The following is a 17,689-nucleotide window of genomic DNA, read 5'->3' on the forward strand; positions in this document are numbered from 1 at the left end:
TTGGGGAGACAAAGTAAAGGCGAATTTGCCCACGCCATTGGAGTCAATAACGGAAGAAATGGCACATTGTTCTCACATGCTCCATGGAATTTGGAATACAGCTCAAGCCAAGCAGCTGATTCAAACCTTGATGTCCAACTGGAGCTCGTCTGACGAGAGTTCTTGGACACCAGAATACAAAGCGATGAGGGTAGAGGCGCTAGCCCGGCTACAGCAAGGAGTGACGAAAACTTGCGTGCATGGACACAGCGTGAGAACAAAATATTGACGTCTTATCTGAATGGAGACTTGGAGCTACCCCATCCCCCCAATTTCCTCAAGGAAGTCCTTGTGAGTGAACACAGAGCCATAATGGAGGATATGCACGACAAGTATTTCAATTACGGTTTAGCTGCAAATCTACCCCCAGCAGTTCGACTTGCTAAGCGAGTGCCGCATGCATTCTTGTACAAAGAAAACTTCTTGGCCAACACGGATAAACGTGCTGGCCACAATATGTTGAGAGCGTTGCAAGCGAAAGTAAAGCTCCTGCGCTACGATGGCATTCACACCTTACGTTTCGTTTTCTACTCCAAACGTGCAGCACAGCGCTGGAAGCTGAAAAGGCTGCGCTTCCAGAAATCAGTGATCGTCTTGCAAGATACCAACCGCCAAACAGATGAAGATACGGGGTACTACACGACAGCGCAGCTTGAGCTCCAGTACGCTGTGCGCATTTATGGAGGGGAGAACCTGGGTCTAACGGCACTAGCACGGGCTATTACTAGCTTCTCGGATGCCAAAGTCCTCGACGTAGTATATGCTCGAACAAGTGGCCCTGACATTTTTGACAATCGTTATTATACGATCAGGTTTGCACAAACGACCTGCCCAGAACCGTTACTAGGCGTCACGAGAATTGAGAGGAACGACATATACCTCACCGCTCATCACTTCCAACGGGATTACAGACTCCGTTGTGGCCGATGTTACAGCCCCAGACACAGTAGCCAAAAATGCACGGTGATCCCAGCGCGTCTTCAAGGTGTTAGAACTCGAGTTACAAGGAATTTCAATACAGCCATCACCAATGATGAACCGGCAGAGCGGGCCAACTTTTTGCGGAAATCTTTTGAGGATTTACTCACGCTGCTTCACCAATATCAACGTCCTCCTTTGTCGATGTCACCTTTGGAGAAAATGGATCAAAAGATGTCCTCTGTAACTTCTCCATCTGGAAAACACTCTCCTGACAATGCTAACCCCTCAGACACCGACAACAATACCGGGAACAAAGTGCCAGATGCCGATGGCTTCTACACCAAAAAGGTGAAATCGAAAGGCAAGGACCGCAAAGTAAAACCTACTGAAAAGCAGGGACAGTCTGCAACACAAGTCGTTCGCAGTGTCAACGTTGCAAAACCGTCGCAGTCTGGAAAACAGCAACAACATGGAGCCCCCAAGCCTAATTCGCGTAAGTCACCCAGTGTCAATCGATTCCAAGATTTTCAACGAGGCGAAACGGAAGGTCGATATGCATTGCTGGCTGATTCAGACAGTGAACATGATGAAGACGACGCATCGATGAGTTACGACAGCGCAGAAGATTCATACTCTGAAGCGGATGACGCCCCGTACGCATTGATAATCCGCAGCCTGAGGCCAACGGTGCCTTGATGGATAAAGGTGGGGCAATGTCTGACGAAGAACCAACGGGGATTGAGATCAGTGACGCCGCAGTGCCAGCAGAGACTGATGCCCCAACAGCCTTTCCGTCTTCGGTGGATCAGTCATGATCAACGGCATCGCATTATCAGCTACCAGCCCCAGCTGCGTCGAACGCTCCTGATCCTAACCACCGAACACCTCACATGGTGTAGTGGGTCTAACTTGACTCACTACTTTAGCTTACACGTGCGGAGGAGGCGTAAGTACTTAGTAATGGCTTGAATTAATTATACTTGAGTACACAAGTATAATATAAATCAAATAAAGAATTCAAGTGACTTAGTTTAGATAAAATGAGAACTGTATTATTTGTAAATTGATCTTCCTCCTAAATCTGCTAAAACTGTTTATCATCTATGAAAGGGGTTGACAGGGCTGGCCCGCCAATATGCACGTCTCTAATCGGTAGAATGATGCTGCTTTCTACCAATAGGATCTTTGGGTAGGTGTGGACCACTCATTTGTGGTGGCCCACTTCAATGCATCCATTGGTGTGACTTACACCAAGGTGAGGAAGTATCTAAAACGTTTAACAGATATTTTATCTGTTAAAATCACAAGTGACTTGTAGCCACTTGTGCGTGTAACCCCGTTACACATGGGCAAGTCCAAAAAGCAACACAAAATTAAAGTGGGCCTGACAGAAGTTATACGCAAAAAGTCTAACTCAAGTTCTCAGGCAAGCATGACTGACTTCATTATCAAGCAGACTGTTCAACAACAATGTGATGATGTAACTAGCGGGCCTGCTCCTGCGGACGAGGAAATGCACCAAGTGCCAAGAACTCCTGCAAATCTGACTGATGACTTCATCCCTGCAACTCCAGACTCACACAGTAGCCCGCCAACTCCAGGCTCTCAAGAGGAGTTCACTGCAGGTGAACCCCATCAAGGAACCGCGAAAGGAGATAATGATTTACCGACATCTGTGGGCCGATGGATTAATCTCTTTGAAGGAAGGGAAGTTCAGGTTGCCTCAAACGGGCATTGTGGCGTTTTGGCTCTTTTGGCTTCCTCTACTAACCAAGACGGTCTGATCCAAAAACTTACTAGTACGGTGGCGCGAGAAACTAATCAATTAAGATGGTCTGTTTACACTCGCATGATGGCCAATTTAAGGAAACACGTAGAACTGAACTTGGTGGATACAGTTGTGAAGTATCAGACACTTTTTCCTGAGCGAAGTAAATTCACGACAACGGAGGCAGCCATTGCTGCACTCTATGCCCATTACGATGCAGCGCGTAACAAGTCGGCAGATGTCCGTGCACCGGCGTCCTTCTGGGTTGGTACTAACGAGTTGCGAGCAATGACTAAACATCTTCCTGAACCGATACTAGTACTTGATATCGACGAGTACAATAATGGTCACATTCAGTTCTACGGGTACGGGATGTATCGTCGGTCGAATGGCAAATATCACGAAAGCGGATATGTAGAAGCGCTTTCTGACCGGGCTGCACTAAAATATATCACTGCATGCAAACTACTACACGTACTACCGATATTCCTTATTCTTTGACATCACGAGAAACATTTTTATGGTGTCTCTCATGGAGACCTATTCATTAAATGGCATGTGGAAGGGGATCCTAAATCTGCCGCACCCTTCGTCAAACACTTCCCGTGGGTGAACAACCAACCAGTTGACACAGGCAGAAGCAAAAGTCGATACAGTCAAAGCTGTTTATATGAGGCCCCGTTGGTGGCCATCTACAACAATGAGTCATATAAAATGGACTCAGTTAAAAAAAATTATGTGGTGCACGTAAAGAAATCGCGCATAATTTTGCCTGAGGGCGGTGTTCCACCACCAAACAAACGAGAAGCACCACTAAAAATAATACTCGATACACCATAATTACCAACGTAAACCACACTGTATACCGATTTGGAGTATCCACCCTTTCGGAGGGGTAGAGCCACCCAAATGAGTGCTTAGTGTCACCTACAGTACGTGTACCTTCATCAACTCACTGTATCACGAATTCACCGTATCACGAATGAACTCACCGTATCATGAATGTCGAGCTCATCGCGCACGTGAACTAGAGCGTCAGCTTCACGCCCAGCGACTGCTGCAGGATCCCAGATCGGCGCGCTTCGTGACCATGGGCATCTACCTCAAGGCCACGGGCGCGCTGACCGTCTACGGGCTCTACCAGGGGCCGCTCAAGACGCACGCGGTGTTCGAGAAGCCGCACGGCATCAAGCGGGCACCCGAGATCGTGACGGACTGGCGCGACGGCTGCATCCTTGTCTGGGACGTGCGCGTGCCCTAGCCGGTAGTGACGCTGAAGCCCAAGGATACGGACACGACCCGCGACTGCTGGACCGTGTGCTTCAGCAACTCGTGCAACGACGTAGAGCGCTGCGTCGTGAGCGGCTACGACAACGGCGACATTAAGATGTTCGACCTCCGGACGACCTCGTTGCGGTTGGAGACGAACCGCCAGAACGGAGTCGCAACGTGCAGTTCGACCGGAAGGACATCGAAATGAAGAAATTGCTGGTGACACATTTATTTCGTAAATAGAATCTAAACAACTGTCCACCTACTCAACCGCTACAAACCCAACCGTATTCACGTTCACGTTGGAAGTCAGCGGTTTGAAGCCGAGAGCTCACCTTAGTCACGCTATGTTGCATCTTGAGGATCTTGGTGTTCGACTTGGGCGCGAGGTACGAAGCCGTGGACACCGACACACTGGACAGCACGCTGTTGGCAGACGGCAGCAGCTGCGTACTACTAGATGCTTGCTTCTCCTCCTCTATCCTCCAAGCAAGTCACCGCTAGTAGTCTTGGGTAAGCTTCCGGTACGCAACCTTGACGAGTCTGCGCAGTAGCAGAATCTGCGCGTCAGCAGTAGCAACGGGTCCAACAGCCACTCCATGACCCACAATTCCGTTGTAGCTGACGCAGGCTGCGACGGCTGACTTAGTTGCAGCGTAAGCAAGTACCCGAAAGCCTGGGATACATCTTGCAATTCTGCCTCCTACAAAAAACACCGTATCATCGTCAAAACCTTTAAAAAAAAAACTCTCAATACGCTTGAACCGAATCCTCTCCACCTTGCCAGCTATCTCCTGCTGTGTAGTCATTGGCTCGGGTCAGTTGATCTTCTCCAGTGCCAGCTGCAACTTCTCCACGGCGAAGTGACGCAGATCCAACGACAAGTCCTCCACCCTTCTAGCAGCTTCCCTCTGGCACTAAAATATTAGGTAAATAAAATAGAGTAAGGTCAGTTTAATCTCTATGCATCCTAAAGATCGCTACAATCACGCCTAAAACTCACCCGAACGACCGAAAAATGATCTGGTACTACTAGACGCTTGCTTCTCCTCCTGCTTGTGACGCATCGCGGGGCTCATTACCTGCTCATGTGCATCGCTCTCAATTCCCTCGCTGCTGCTGCTCTCGTAGTCGTCGCCAAGCAAAAAGGACATGCCACCACCCGATTGTCAACCAATACAATACAATTCCTACCGCAGTATGCAAGATAAGGTGAAACCTTCCGCTCCAAGCAGGAGGCATCCAGTTGCCTGGTGGAGCCGCTGGGCATCCCGCCACGGCAGACCACGCCGCCCAGTAGCACATTGAGGAGCTAGTGCGCCTCGACGAGACGGGCGCCGAGCGCACGCGGTGGTCGTGGCCGTTATCGAGCTCCACGACCAACTAATCGGCACGCAGAACACGCCATCGTGACACCTGCGCGCGTAGAAAATAATATTCTTGATGCTTCATCAAAATGAAATGAGGTTAAAAGCGTGTATATAAAAAGTAAATAAGAGTGTGTATATAGAAACCAAATAGCCACACCTCGCGAATTGTGCCGTTTAGCGTTGTGTACGCTTCGTCGATTGCTGCATCGACTCTACAGCGAGCTGAGTTGGCTTCCTCTTGCGCGCCGAACGACGGGATCCTCGCAGTGATTCCTGTGCCGGAGGACGTGCTTCTGATGCGGGGGCAGACGATTCCGGAATGGTGCTATCCGCCACTGGTTCTTCGTCGAGAAGCTCCGTTTCTGCAGCACTCACACTTGAAGCCGGACTCGCAGCGCTCTCTTGCACAACCTGACCCTCATCATGTTCTGCAGCATATGCTTCCAGCACCTGATCCTCCTCTTGCTCTGTATCAGATGCCGCCATAGGGGATGATAAATTCTGTAGTTCTGCCAAAGACCACCCACCACTAGGCATACCGTCAGTCTGCATTCTTCTAGAGTTCATAGATTTGATGGACTTTTTTATCTGCTTCTTCTCCTCCGCCGTTAATCGGACCGGCCTCTGCATAACTCGGTACAGATCTGCAGGTACATTCCCAACAGGAGGGATGCGCTCCACTGAAAGGCAACCATTGTTGTACATAAACCGATATAGTTTCAGCAAGCGGTCCGAGGCGGTGGCAATAGTCGCAAAGGTCACCTCGCGGTTCAGGAAAGCGAGTCGAGCACCATCCAGATTGTGTATCAATTCCCGAGGAGTTGCCAAACCGTCTGGACATTGCAACTTCACTTTGCGGTGGTACTGCTCCAACGGATTGTTGGTTGCAGCATAGCCACTGGGTGTGTAGAACGCCTGCCGTCTATAAAATCGTTTTGAATTGACCCAGAATCGTTTCAGATGATCCGTTAATTTCCCGGCAGGTGAACCACGTGGGTATCTACTCCACTGGAGTAAAACCCTGGATTTTACTGAGACAAAATTTTCTTCGCTTGCATAGTGCATGTCATACAGATCTGCGAATATCGCATGTGTATCATCCATGGTTACATGGTGTAGCCGAGCCTGTTTCCACACGTTTTGTGTTACATGAAACCAACACATCAACAGCGTGGTGCCTGGAAGCTCCGATGCATAAGCGTTGAACTGCGCTTTGCAAGCATCCGACATCACAAAACGGGGAGAAAACTGGGCATTGCATACGTCTGAGCACACACGTTTGATATAGCGGATGCACCATCCTATATCAATAGCACGCTTCTGTGAAGTGCAAAAGTACGCCAGCAAAAAAAATTGTCCGCTTCTATCTGAATAGCCAAATGCAAAGACCAGGTAGCCATTGATAACCATGCTATGCGTGCTGTCTACGTGAAAAATCGTCGTGCAGTCGACCCGACCTTGTATGTCAATGTAATCACGGACCAGGTTTAGACAGGTCATGCCAATCCTAAACGGATATCCAGCAGATCCATCGCCTAGATGGGAAACGCTGCCTCCAGAACCAGGACGATTGTCAGGCTGCGAGTCGCACAAAATCATCATCTCGCGTTCTGACACGGTCTCCAAATCTAGCTGATCGTATAGCCGTCCATCGCATAGCTCGATCACCAATGCCATTGAGTTTCTAGGGTTATCCCTTCTCCAATTCTTAACAAAGTCTGTAACTTGGGTTTCTTTAGGTGCTGGCCCCCCAATAGTGTTCCTCTCAACCATTGCGGATAGAGCAGTATGCAGGCGCGCAGCAGTTGTTTTAATGCCGCTGCTGAGCCTCTCAGTAATGAATGTCTTCATTTCTGGTGTGAGCTTGCGCCCCGTCGGTGCTGGAGGATCATCACTGGTCATTATATGCACGCCCTGCTTGTAGATTTCGCATGCTCCAGAGGATAGGCAAATCTTAAACTTGTATCGACAAGGACAAATTGAAGTTTGCATGCGCTCAGAATCACCCACAGTAGTCAATAGACCGGCACGGCATCGTTGAGAGCGACAGCATACCATTTGGGACCTCATTTGATGCATAGAGCACGCAAGTTCGTACTTGTTATCCAGAATGTGACCCACTGTGCAGCCCACACAATTGCTTTTTTCTATACTATGTGTTGGTAGCGAGCTACGATACACCTGCAAGTCTTCCAAAGTAGTAGATCGCCAGATCTGTATCCATGGCTGCCGGCGGCGCCGCCCTGGAACGTCTTCGCCTTCCGAATCGGACGTCTCCAACTGCAATTCTCCGGCAAAGGCCTCGCTCGCGCGCTCGGTCATAGTTGAGACTTGATCTATGACTGGTAGTTCACAAGATGACATGAACCATTTACAAATATACACGTAGCGACTGAATAGAAGCGCAAAATAGCACTTCAATACGTTGAAGTGCCCACACGTTGAAGTGATAAGTTGGTGTCCGTCTATTTTTATTTGGTGGTGCCGCCCTTTTAAGTGTGGGTGGCCCGGCTAATCTCTTGTGTGGTGATACACCGATCGTGGTTGGTGCGACAATGCGAATTGGGTGTAAAAGCACCTCACTCATTTTGCCTTCACCGTAGTCTCCCGAACCAAAGCGGTCACGGTCTGTAAAGCTCTTCGTTCTCTATAAGTCTGCTCTCCGCATTGAAGCAGAAATGCAGACAGCTCCATGCAGTGTCTCAGAGCGATGACAGGTTGAATTGTGGGTTCCTGGTCCTCCTCCTCCTCCTCCTACTCGTCCTGCGAAACTGCATCACTTCCTGCTGCTTCGTCCACTATCACATCTGGCTCGTGCGCAGGCACGTCCTCGTCCACTGCCAGATACTCACTAGCGCTCACAGCGCCCTCCCACTTCGATAAAATCGCTGTCAACTCCTCCATCTCATTGCCGGATACCGCCTCAATGTAATTCGTGTCAGCGCGGACCCTTCCCAGCCCAAAATGCGAGTTTTAACCCAGCAATTTGTAATCGTCGTTGGCGTCACACCAGCCCAAGCATCTATAGAGAATTGGACAGCTTCAAGTACGTTGAGCTTGCGTGTAATGTTAGCTTCAAGCGCATCCAAACACCACCGCACAAAATACTTTCGGTACCGAGCCTTGAATGACCAGATGATACCTAAATAATAAAAAAAGTTGTAAAAGAGTTGGTTAGTTTTGGCCTTACCACAATACTGATGAAATATTTACCTGCATCTAGCGGTTGGACAGCGGATGTCATGTTAGGAGGGAGGAAGTGGACGGTCACATGAGTCAGGTTTCGTAGAATCTTGTGGCATGAAGCGTTGTCGACTAGAAGGAGAACCTTGCGATTGGAGGCCGCCATTCTCATGTTGAAGTGGTGCAACCATTCATCAAAAATGACGGATGTCATCCAGGCGTTCTTGGAGGACTTGTACAGTATAGGTTTACCTTTAATTGCCGCTCCCTTTTTAAAGCACCTCGGGTTTTGGCCGTACCAATGACAATTGGGTCGAGCTTGTCGGAACCAGTGGCGTTGCAGCAGAAGGCCAAAGTCAAACGTTGCTTTTCCTTTTTCTTGCCCTCGTTGCAAACGTTCGGTTAGGTGTCAGGCGATAGAAAAGCGCCGTTTCATCGAAGTTGAACACATCATCGGGTGCAAACTGTGCTACCAGCTCTTGTAGCTCTAGCCTGGCATCACGCACTCCATCATCTTCTACAGCTCCACCTTCTCCGTGTAGCACATGGGAGCGGATACCATTGCGCTTCTTAAAGCTTTGGACCCAGCCGTTGCTAAACCTGAGTTGCGTGGAATCGATGCCTAAGCGCTCCGCCAGCTCATGCGCCTTCAGCAGGAGCACGTCGTCCGCCATTGCCGTTTTAGCTTCGTTCTGAAAGAAAAATTCCCTCAGTTCCCGCTCGAACTGTGGGAATTTCACTCGGCGCCGCTTGGTTGCACTCAGGTCGACGTGGCTGAAGTAGGAAGAAGGCAGGTTGCGCAGTCGGGCAAGTATGGCACGGCTGACCCGGGCCTTGAACGTCGCGTAGATCCACTCAGCGAGCATGGGGTTGTTCATGCCAGGATTCTGCTTGAGCTTTAGGTGCACTTGGAGCTTTTGTTCTAGCGTCAGACAGGTGCGAGGAGACATTGCGAGGGAAGGGGGCTTGCGTTGGGCGTTGGGCGTTGAGCAGTGGGGGCTTTGAAGAGTGTGTGGTCGTGAACAGTGTGAATCAAATAAACAGGTTAGACCTAATTTGGTTCTCCAAAATGTGACTCATATACCTTGTATACATATAAACAGCGGTTATACAAAAAATAAGTAAAATATTTGGTAGCAACATAGCTTGCATCAAATAAATGGCTCAAATAGGGAGGATCATATAAACAGGTTTGACTGTATGCAGACAATCGATGTGCTGGACAAAGAGCAAGACACCATCTCCCTAATCATAAAACGGATAGAAATGCGTCGACGTCTTGATGTGGTGCATGTTAGACTGGGCCTTAGTGTTATCACTTACTCATCAAAGAAAACGAATTGGGAAAATATACTCGTGAACGAAGAATCTAAAATCCACCAAGCTTATGCAATTGACGCCTCTGCAGTGGCATCACAGGGGAAAATCGGCGCAGGAACCAAAAATTGAGAGTGTGCGAATGAGGCTTGGTAGTCGAGTGAGTAGTTGGAAGGAAATCCGAAAGTGAGCTCGATTTAGGTTAGTGTGTTTGCCAGCTAGCAGTCCCTACTGTATGCAATGTTCCCTAGTAGGTGAGGCTTGTAGATGTGGTCCAAACGATCTCGGCTGCGGTCCAAACGAAGTTGCCAGTCGTAAGACTGATCCGCCTAGTCACGGCTGCGGCTCAAAACGGTTGACTCAACACATGCAAATCATAAGCACCCAAATTGAAGTTGTCGTCCAATCACATTCCAGTATCAGAGATAGTCCAGCCAATCAGGTTGCGAGATCTTCCCATCTTCAATCACAGACCCCGGTGGCACGTGCCAGCACGCGCAGTCCGTCTGCCTCGCGGTAGGGATCCAGTCGATCAGACAGCGAAGTGCAACCTCAACACCCCCACTCAATTCGATGTCTCGAGCTTGGGTCCAACGTTGCTACACATCATCAAGTAGCGGAGCGTCTTCGACGATAGACCTTTTGTCATGAAGTCAGCGAGCTGGTTCTTGGTCTCCACATACTCCAGCGCGACTTCGTTGCTCACCACCTTATCGCGAATGAAGTGGCAGCGTATGTCGATGTGCTTCGTGCGAGCTTGGTATCCAACATTCTTTGCCAGTGCCATCGCGCCTTGGTTGTCTTCATAGATCACCGTAGCCCCCACTTGTTCAGCGCCAATGTCCTTCAATAGACGGCGCATCCAGACGCACTCCTTCACGCATTCGCTCAGTGCGATATACTCGGCCTCTATAGAACTTAACGCGATAGTCTTCTGATACGTCGAACGCCATACCACAGGAGCACCGCACATCATTAACATCGTCCCGCTTACGGAACGACGGTCGTCGCGGCTGCCGGCCCAGTCCGCATCCGAGTAGGCGACGAGCTCGGTTCCACATAACCCATCGTACGTGATGCCCACGTCCTTGGTCTTCAGTAGGTAGCGCACTACCTTGATTCCGGCGTCCCAGTGCTTCTGGCCAGGGTTCTCCAGGAAACGACTCAACTTGGCAACCACGACCGAAATGTCAGGTCGTGTTCCACATGCCAGGTACATCAGGCTGCCCACCAGCGATCGGTAGGGCTTCGACTTCATCTTGGTCTTCTCTTCTTCCGCCTGCGGTTCGTCGGCCTTGGTCAGATGAACTCCAGCTTCCATAGGCGATGTGCACGGCTTCGCGTTCTCTTGCCCAAACTTCTTGATGATCGACTCGGTGTACGCTTGTTGAGAGATCCTCAGTGTCTTGTGATCCATGTTGTAGTCGATCTCAATTCCAAGAATGAAACGTGCGCGCCCGAGGTCCTTGATTCGAAACTTCTCCGCGATTCCAGCCTTCACCGATGTAATCACCGCATTGTCCCGCGATGCGATCAGCATGTCGTCCACGTAGAGACACACAATGCAGTGGTCGTCTCCATCCCCTCTTGTGTACACACACGGGTCGGCGTCAGCAGGCTTGAATCCCATCACCTTGAGGTGCGCGTCAATCGTTTCGTTCCATATTCGTGACGCCTGCTTGAGTCCGTAAAAACTTTGCAGCAACATGCAAACGACGTCCTCTTCACCATCTTCTTCGGCAAGTGTCAAGAGATCTCGGAGTCCCTCTGGCAAGTCCATGTAGATCTCCTCTTCCAGCTTGCCGTACAGGAACGCGGTGTCAACGTCGCATTGCTCGATGTCGTATCCATCTGCGACACACTTCGCCAGTTTGGCGCGAATCGAGTTGAGATAAGCCACCGGGGCGTACGTCTCTTCGTAGTCCACGCCGTGACGTTGCGAGTAACCCTTGGCTACGAGACGGGCCTTGTGACGAATGACTTGTCCCTTCTCGTTGCGTTTCAATGCGAATACCCAACGACAGCGGATCGGTCGTTGGTGAGCTGGTCGCGGCACCAGCTTCCATGTCTTGTTTGCTACGAGCGACTTCAACTCGCTCTGCATAGCCCTCTTCCATTCCACTTGGTCCGCACTCGCCATAGCTTCTTCATATGACGTCGGGACCTCTTCCGTTGCAGCCATTGCTTGGCCACTTTCAATTGCATATTGGTCCTCGTTAACCTGAACTCTGCCTTGAATCATCTTCTGGCGCTTCGTGCCAGTAGTCGAGGGTGCCACGACTTGCTTCTTGCGAGCGCCTGCCTCTTCAGGATCCGTTGTCTCGTCAATGTGGCGAGCACGCGATCGGGTAATCATATGATGTGTCGATCCGTATGGCACGATCGCATCGTTTACGCCCATGTCACGTTGAAGTGGGATAACGTCCCCAACTTCAGAATCCATTGGCACGACTTGTCCTGACTCGTCCGGTTGATACCCACCATGGCTGGGCTGCTCCACCTTGACTTCATCGTCATCCAGCTCCATTTTCTCCACCATGTCATCCAGACTTGTTGTTTCCACGAACTTCACTGTGCGCACGATTTGCACCTTTCCCGTCGCCACGTTGAGTACTCGGTATCCCTTGACACCATCCTCGTAGCCAACGAATCGACACTTGAAGGCCTTAGCATCCAACTTGCGGCGCTTCTGGTCGGGAATGTGCGCGTAGCCAACTGAACCAAATACTTTCATGTTCTTGAGCTGCGGCTTGGTTCCATGCACAATTTCGTAGGGCGTCTTGACGTTCACCGAGTTGGGGAGCCGGTTGATGATCCACGCAGCCGTGTTTACGGCTTCGGCCCACCACTTTTTCTCAATGGCTTCGTGGTAGAGCATACAGCGCGCCATCTCCACCAAACTTCGGTTCATGCGCTCAGCCAGTCCATTTTGCTGAGGCGTGTATGGCACCGTCTTTTCATGCTTGATGCCACTGCGGTCGAGGTAGGCCTTGAACTGCTTGCCCGTGTACTCGCCACTATTGTCAGAACGTAGGCGCTTGATCGCCTTGCCTGTTGCGTTCTCCATTACCGCCTTGAAGATCTTGAACTTCGACAGCACTTCCGATTTGGCCTTCATGACGTAGATGGTCACGTGACGTGAGTAGTCATCAACGAAGGTTACCACATACATGCAGCCACCGGGTGTCTTGGTCTGCATCGGACCCATCACGTCCGTGTGGACCAGATCCAGTACGCCTGCACTCTTGACGAGCTTCTCCGGGTGGCGCGGATAGTCGTCCGCTCTCATCTTGCCCATGCAGCAGCCTGCGCAGACGGTACCACTTGTGACACCATCCGAAACGCAAGGCACTCCGTCTGCCATGGTCAACAGCTGTTCGTAACGTTTGAACGGGATGTGGCCGAGACGGGCGTACACAACGGCCCATGGCTCCTTACGAGATGCCGTCGCCGCACGACACACCTCGCCCCCCACTGTCTTCAACTTGTAGACGTTTCCAAAACGCTTGGCCTCCATGACGGTAGCATCGCCATAGCGAAAGACACACTTGTCCTTGCTGAACTGCGCGACGACGTCCTTCTCGGCCAGCTTCGCAACCGAGATGAGGCTTCCATCAACTTCAGGGGTGTATAGCACATCCGACAGCGTGACAGACGTTCCGTCCATCAGCTTCATTCCGACGGTGCCCTTTGCAACTGCGTCGATCTTCGTGCCATCCGCGATCGTGATGCGGACTGGCGTCTTCAGCTCCTTCATGGACACGAACTTGTCCCGGACGCTGGTCATGTGCGAGCTGGCACCGGAGTCCACGAGCCACTCCGACTTGTCCGTCGCACCCGTTGCCGTAAACGCGAAGTCGGACGCAGCTTGCGCGACTTGCCCACGTTCGTTGTCGACCTTCTTCTTGCGGCACTCGAATTCCTTGTGGCCAGTCTTCTTGCAGTAGAAGCACGTGCCGTTGAACCGATGCTTGAAATTCTCCTTCTTCTTCGTAGCAAACGCCTTCTCTTGAGCCGATGACGATTCATCCGAGGCTTCAACACCAGCTAGCGCTTGGATTGCGTACGAGAGCGTCATGTTCGGCGTGTTCTCGAGCACGGTACTGATCATCCGGTACTCATCGGTCAAACTGCCGAGCAGCAGCACGAGTTGGCGGGTCTCGTCGATAGGCTCACCAATCGTCTCCATTTGGAGCACGATTTCCTTGAATCGGTCCACGTGCGTCGTGAACCGCGTACCGGGCTCCATCTTGAAGTTATGCAGCTTCTTGGTGACGAGGAGTCGGTTCTTGAGCGTGCTCCGGTTGAACTGCTCCTGGAGCATGGTCCATGCATCCATCGCAGTCATCGCACCACGGATGTAGACTTGGAATGTGAGGCTGACGTCGCCAGCGATCACTCCAAGGGCTTTCAGATCGTCGGTCTTCCATGCATCCGTGGTGCGGTTGCTCACCGGGTCGAACTCTGCCTTGATGATGTGGGGCAGCAGTCCCTTGCGCGAGAGCTTCATCCGCATGTTGAACTCCCAGTGGAAGTAGTTATCTTCCACGAGCTTGACGGTGTCCGCGTAGCTTGGGCTCATAACCAATTGAGAGTGTGCGAATGAGGCTTGGTAGTCGAGTGAGTAGTTGGAAGGAAATCCGAAAGTGAGCTCGATTTAGGTTAGTGTGTTTGCCAGCTAGCAGTCCCTACTGTATGCAATGTTCCCTAGTAGGTGAGGCTTGTAGATGTGGTCCAAACGATCTCGGCTGCGGTCCAAACGAAGTTGCCAGTCGTAAGACTGATCCGCCTAGTCACGGCTGCGGCTCAAAACGGTTGACTCAACACATGCAAATCATAAGCACCCAAATTGAAGTTGTCGTCCAATCACATTCCAGTATCAGAGATAGTCCAGCCAATCAGGTTGCGAGATCTTCCCATCTTCAATCACAGACCCCGGTGGCACGTGCCAGCACGCGCAGTCCGTCTGCCTCGCGGTAGGGATCCAGTCGATCAGACAGCGAAGTGCAACCTCAACACCAAACAGCTACCAACTAGATACAGCCGCCCAGCCACTGGGGCTTTCGTGACGAAATCGTACTATAGAATACCCCGAGACTCGAAGGCAACACCCATGGAACAGGCTGATCGACCTTTGAAGGAACTCATTATCACTGCAATCCGAGAAGCTTTTGCCAAATGGTGCTGTCTCTTCAGAGACGAACTCGATATTCCAGAGACTAAACGGAGAAACGCCAAAATATCCGACTTACATCCATGGTTACTTGTACATCCACCTGCTCTTCGCCATCTTTTTGCCTTTTTGCCCTACCCGGAGCAAGAGGCTAAGAGCTGGCAAATCGAGGATCTCCTCGAATGGTGTTCACAAGGAGTCTACCTTGAGCAAACAGGAGCATTGCACAGAATTGTACAGGATGTGAGGATAAACGCGGAACCAAATTTTTTTTGCTAAGCATGGCTGGAGGCTATAACAGATCCAACTATTCATCCAGAGTCTGCACAGGCAATAGCTCGGTTCCCGACGAGATGGAAGCGACTGGCGGACTGGCTGCCATCGGCTTTTAGCAGGAGTCAACCACAGTTTATGAATGAGCAAACTTGGCATATTCTGCATGTGGTACCATATATCGTCAGCACATGGACTGATACTCCATTAGGCAGAGTACCGAGTGGCTCGCGGGCCACCTGGTACGAAAAATTCACCTTTGTGAAGACCTTGTGTGACGGTATAATTTCTGCTAAGGGCTGGAGCGAGGCGCCGAGGGCCCAACCAGCGCGGACTGGGAAAATACAAGCGATTGCGCTGTAGATCTCCCAGCCCCATCTCGAAAATAAAGGCACTATGGTGCCGCGAACGCCAGTGGAAAATTGTGAGCAACTTCCATTGGCACCTGCGTTCATGCTTGAACGCACTCTGCTCACAGAAGTAGGACGGAACGAAGAAGGCCACGTCCGCGACTGCGTCACAGGTGATGCACACGCGCGCGCGACAGATGTAAACTTTCCGCGACGGGACATCCGAAACTTTTTTCAGAGGGTCTCCGGTGCAATCAAAGTTCGAGATGTTCAACAAAAATTCAACGACGTTAAGAAACTCTCTGCACGTCAACGTCGGCAAGAAGATAGTAAACCAGTTCCTGCCAATAGTACAGCAGAGCTTCGGCCAGACGACAAGACATTTGGAATAGTTACACATAATGCCAACGGTCTCGGAAGTGACGAAAGATCGCTGCAACAGTTGTTCTGCTCTTTTGGTGAAATGGACACCAACGGACGATCGGATGTCGCGATAATACAGGAAACTCATGTACAGCAGGGTGAAATACCTAGAGCTCAGCGTCTTTTCGCGACACGATGGGATTTCGAAGTGATACTGCAGAACCCCTTCAACGTGGATCCGATCGAGTTGCTCTTAGCCGACGGCGCCAACCCGTCGGAAAAATGTACTCGCCACCATGCATCTCCTCGCACTCGCATCAAGTGCGCTGCTGTCCAATGTCCATTTCCAAATTCGCCGCCTTCAAGACGCACCTCGCACCGGAACCCAACACTTCACAATGGCTGGTGTCGCGACAATCGACTCCCCATCCAACAAGCGTCCGCTGACTATCGAGACCGAGAAGAAGAATGGCACCGTTCGCATTCCCGTGACGCTGCTTTCGGGTTTCCTGGACAGTGGCAAGACTACCCTACTGCAGCACATTCTCAAGAACAAGGACCACGCTCTCCGTGTGGCGGTGATCGTGAACGACATGGGAGAGCTCGACATCGACGCCGACCTCGTGGCGTCCGGTGTGCTCCAGCGTGAAGAGCAGCTTGTGCAGCTCGAGAACGGCTGCATCTGCTGCACGTTGCGCGTGGACCTGCTCGAGCAGATCGCCCGTATCGCCCAGCAGGGCGAGGTGGACTACATTGTGATCGAGAGCTCGGGTATCAGTGAGCCAATGCAGGTGACTGAGACCTTTGTCTTTGAGCTGTCGGAGGACGCAGAGGTGGCGTTCCCCGCTAAGGCGGACCCGACGATGTCTCCGAGCAGCTCGAAGCGTTCTCGCACCGAGTCGGAAGTATCGTCGGCTGATGAGAGCAGTGCTAGCTCTCCAACCACCGGTATTCGTACAGTCCAGCTGGACGAGCTGCTTGTGCGCGATGGCGAGAAGCTGCCGCTGCTGCGGGACATTCGGCCCTACAACTACGCCACCTGGTCGCAGGCGGGTCTGTACTGCACGCTGGCTAACGGCGGCATGTGGATCGCCGTCCTGCCCGAGGAGGAGCGAACTCGCACGATGAAGGAGCTGTCCAACTACTCGGAGCTGATGACCCGCGAACATGGAGACCGTGGTCAGGAGCTCGTGTTCATCGGCCGATTCTCGCAGGAGGACGATGAGGTCGCCAAGATTCGAGCGGCTCTCGATTCGTGTTTGCTCACGAACGAGGAGATGAAGCAGTACGAAGCTGACGACTATGAAGACTGGGAAGAACCGTTCGAGCCGTGGGAGTACTACACCTTCGAGGACTAAAATATTAGCGTACAGGGAAGTTTTAATTTTTTTAATTACACCTGCAAAATCAAGAAGAGCGTGATGCAAGTAGATGTAGACGTCGCCACTGAGATCCTAGCAGGAATCAGCGAACTGAGACAGTAGCACATCCGTGGTTAACAACGTTGGACACGGTAAGATAGTCCGGTTACTGGTCGAGAGAGGTGTCGGTGTCGATTTCTCAAATATCAGAAATCGTGGTCAAGCTACAGGCTGTGCTCGGAAATTAAAATATGCTTAAGTAGGTTGAACTACATGTAGTTGAATACGGCAATACATCG

The 17,689-nt window shown here is 51.1% G+C and overlaps 3 protein-coding genes across 3 annotated transcripts; 2 read left to right on the forward strand and 1 right to left on the reverse strand.

Annotated features, from left to right (window-relative positions):
• Nucleotides 1–3,710: 3,710 nt before the first annotated feature.
• Nucleotides 3,711–3,989, forward strand: IUM83_02130 (WD repeat-containing protein 92; the record flags this gene model as incomplete). Its single annotated transcript, XM_067926028.1, has 1 exon — nt 3,711–3,989. The coding sequence occupies one exon, from the start codon at nt 3,711–3,713 to the stop codon at nt 3,987–3,989; it is 279 nt and encodes a 92-aa protein (XP_067800761.1).
• Nucleotides 3,990–4,818: 829 nt separating this feature from the next.
• On the reverse strand, nt 4,819–8,589 carry IUM83_02131 (uncharacterized protein; the record flags this gene model as incomplete). The annotated part of the gene is made up of 4 exons (XM_067926029.1): nt 4,819–4,917; nt 5,746–5,879; nt 8,488–8,512; nt 8,584–8,589. The coding sequence occupies 4 exons, from the start codon at nt 8,587–8,589 to the stop codon at nt 4,819–4,821; spliced, it is 264 nt and encodes an 87-aa protein (XP_067800605.1).
• A 7,838-nt stretch (nt 8,590–16,427) lies between these two features.
• Nucleotides 16,428–17,387, forward strand: IUM83_02132 (Cobalamin synthesis protein; the record flags this gene model as incomplete). The annotated part of the gene is made up of 1 exon (XM_067926030.1): nt 16,428–17,387. One exon carries the CDS (start codon nt 16,428–16,430, stop codon nt 17,385–17,387), a length of 960 nt encoding a protein of 319 aa, XP_067800762.1.
• Nucleotides 17,388–17,689: the final 302 nt, after the last annotated feature.

The sequence above is a fragment of the Phytophthora cinnamomi genome (assembly GCF_018691715.1).
Source record: "Phytophthora cinnamomi strain GKB4 chromosome Unknown Contig0, whole genome shotgun sequence".
Lineage (NCBI taxonomy): Eukaryota > Oomycota > Peronosporomycetes > Peronosporales > Peronosporaceae > Phytophthora > Phytophthora cinnamomi.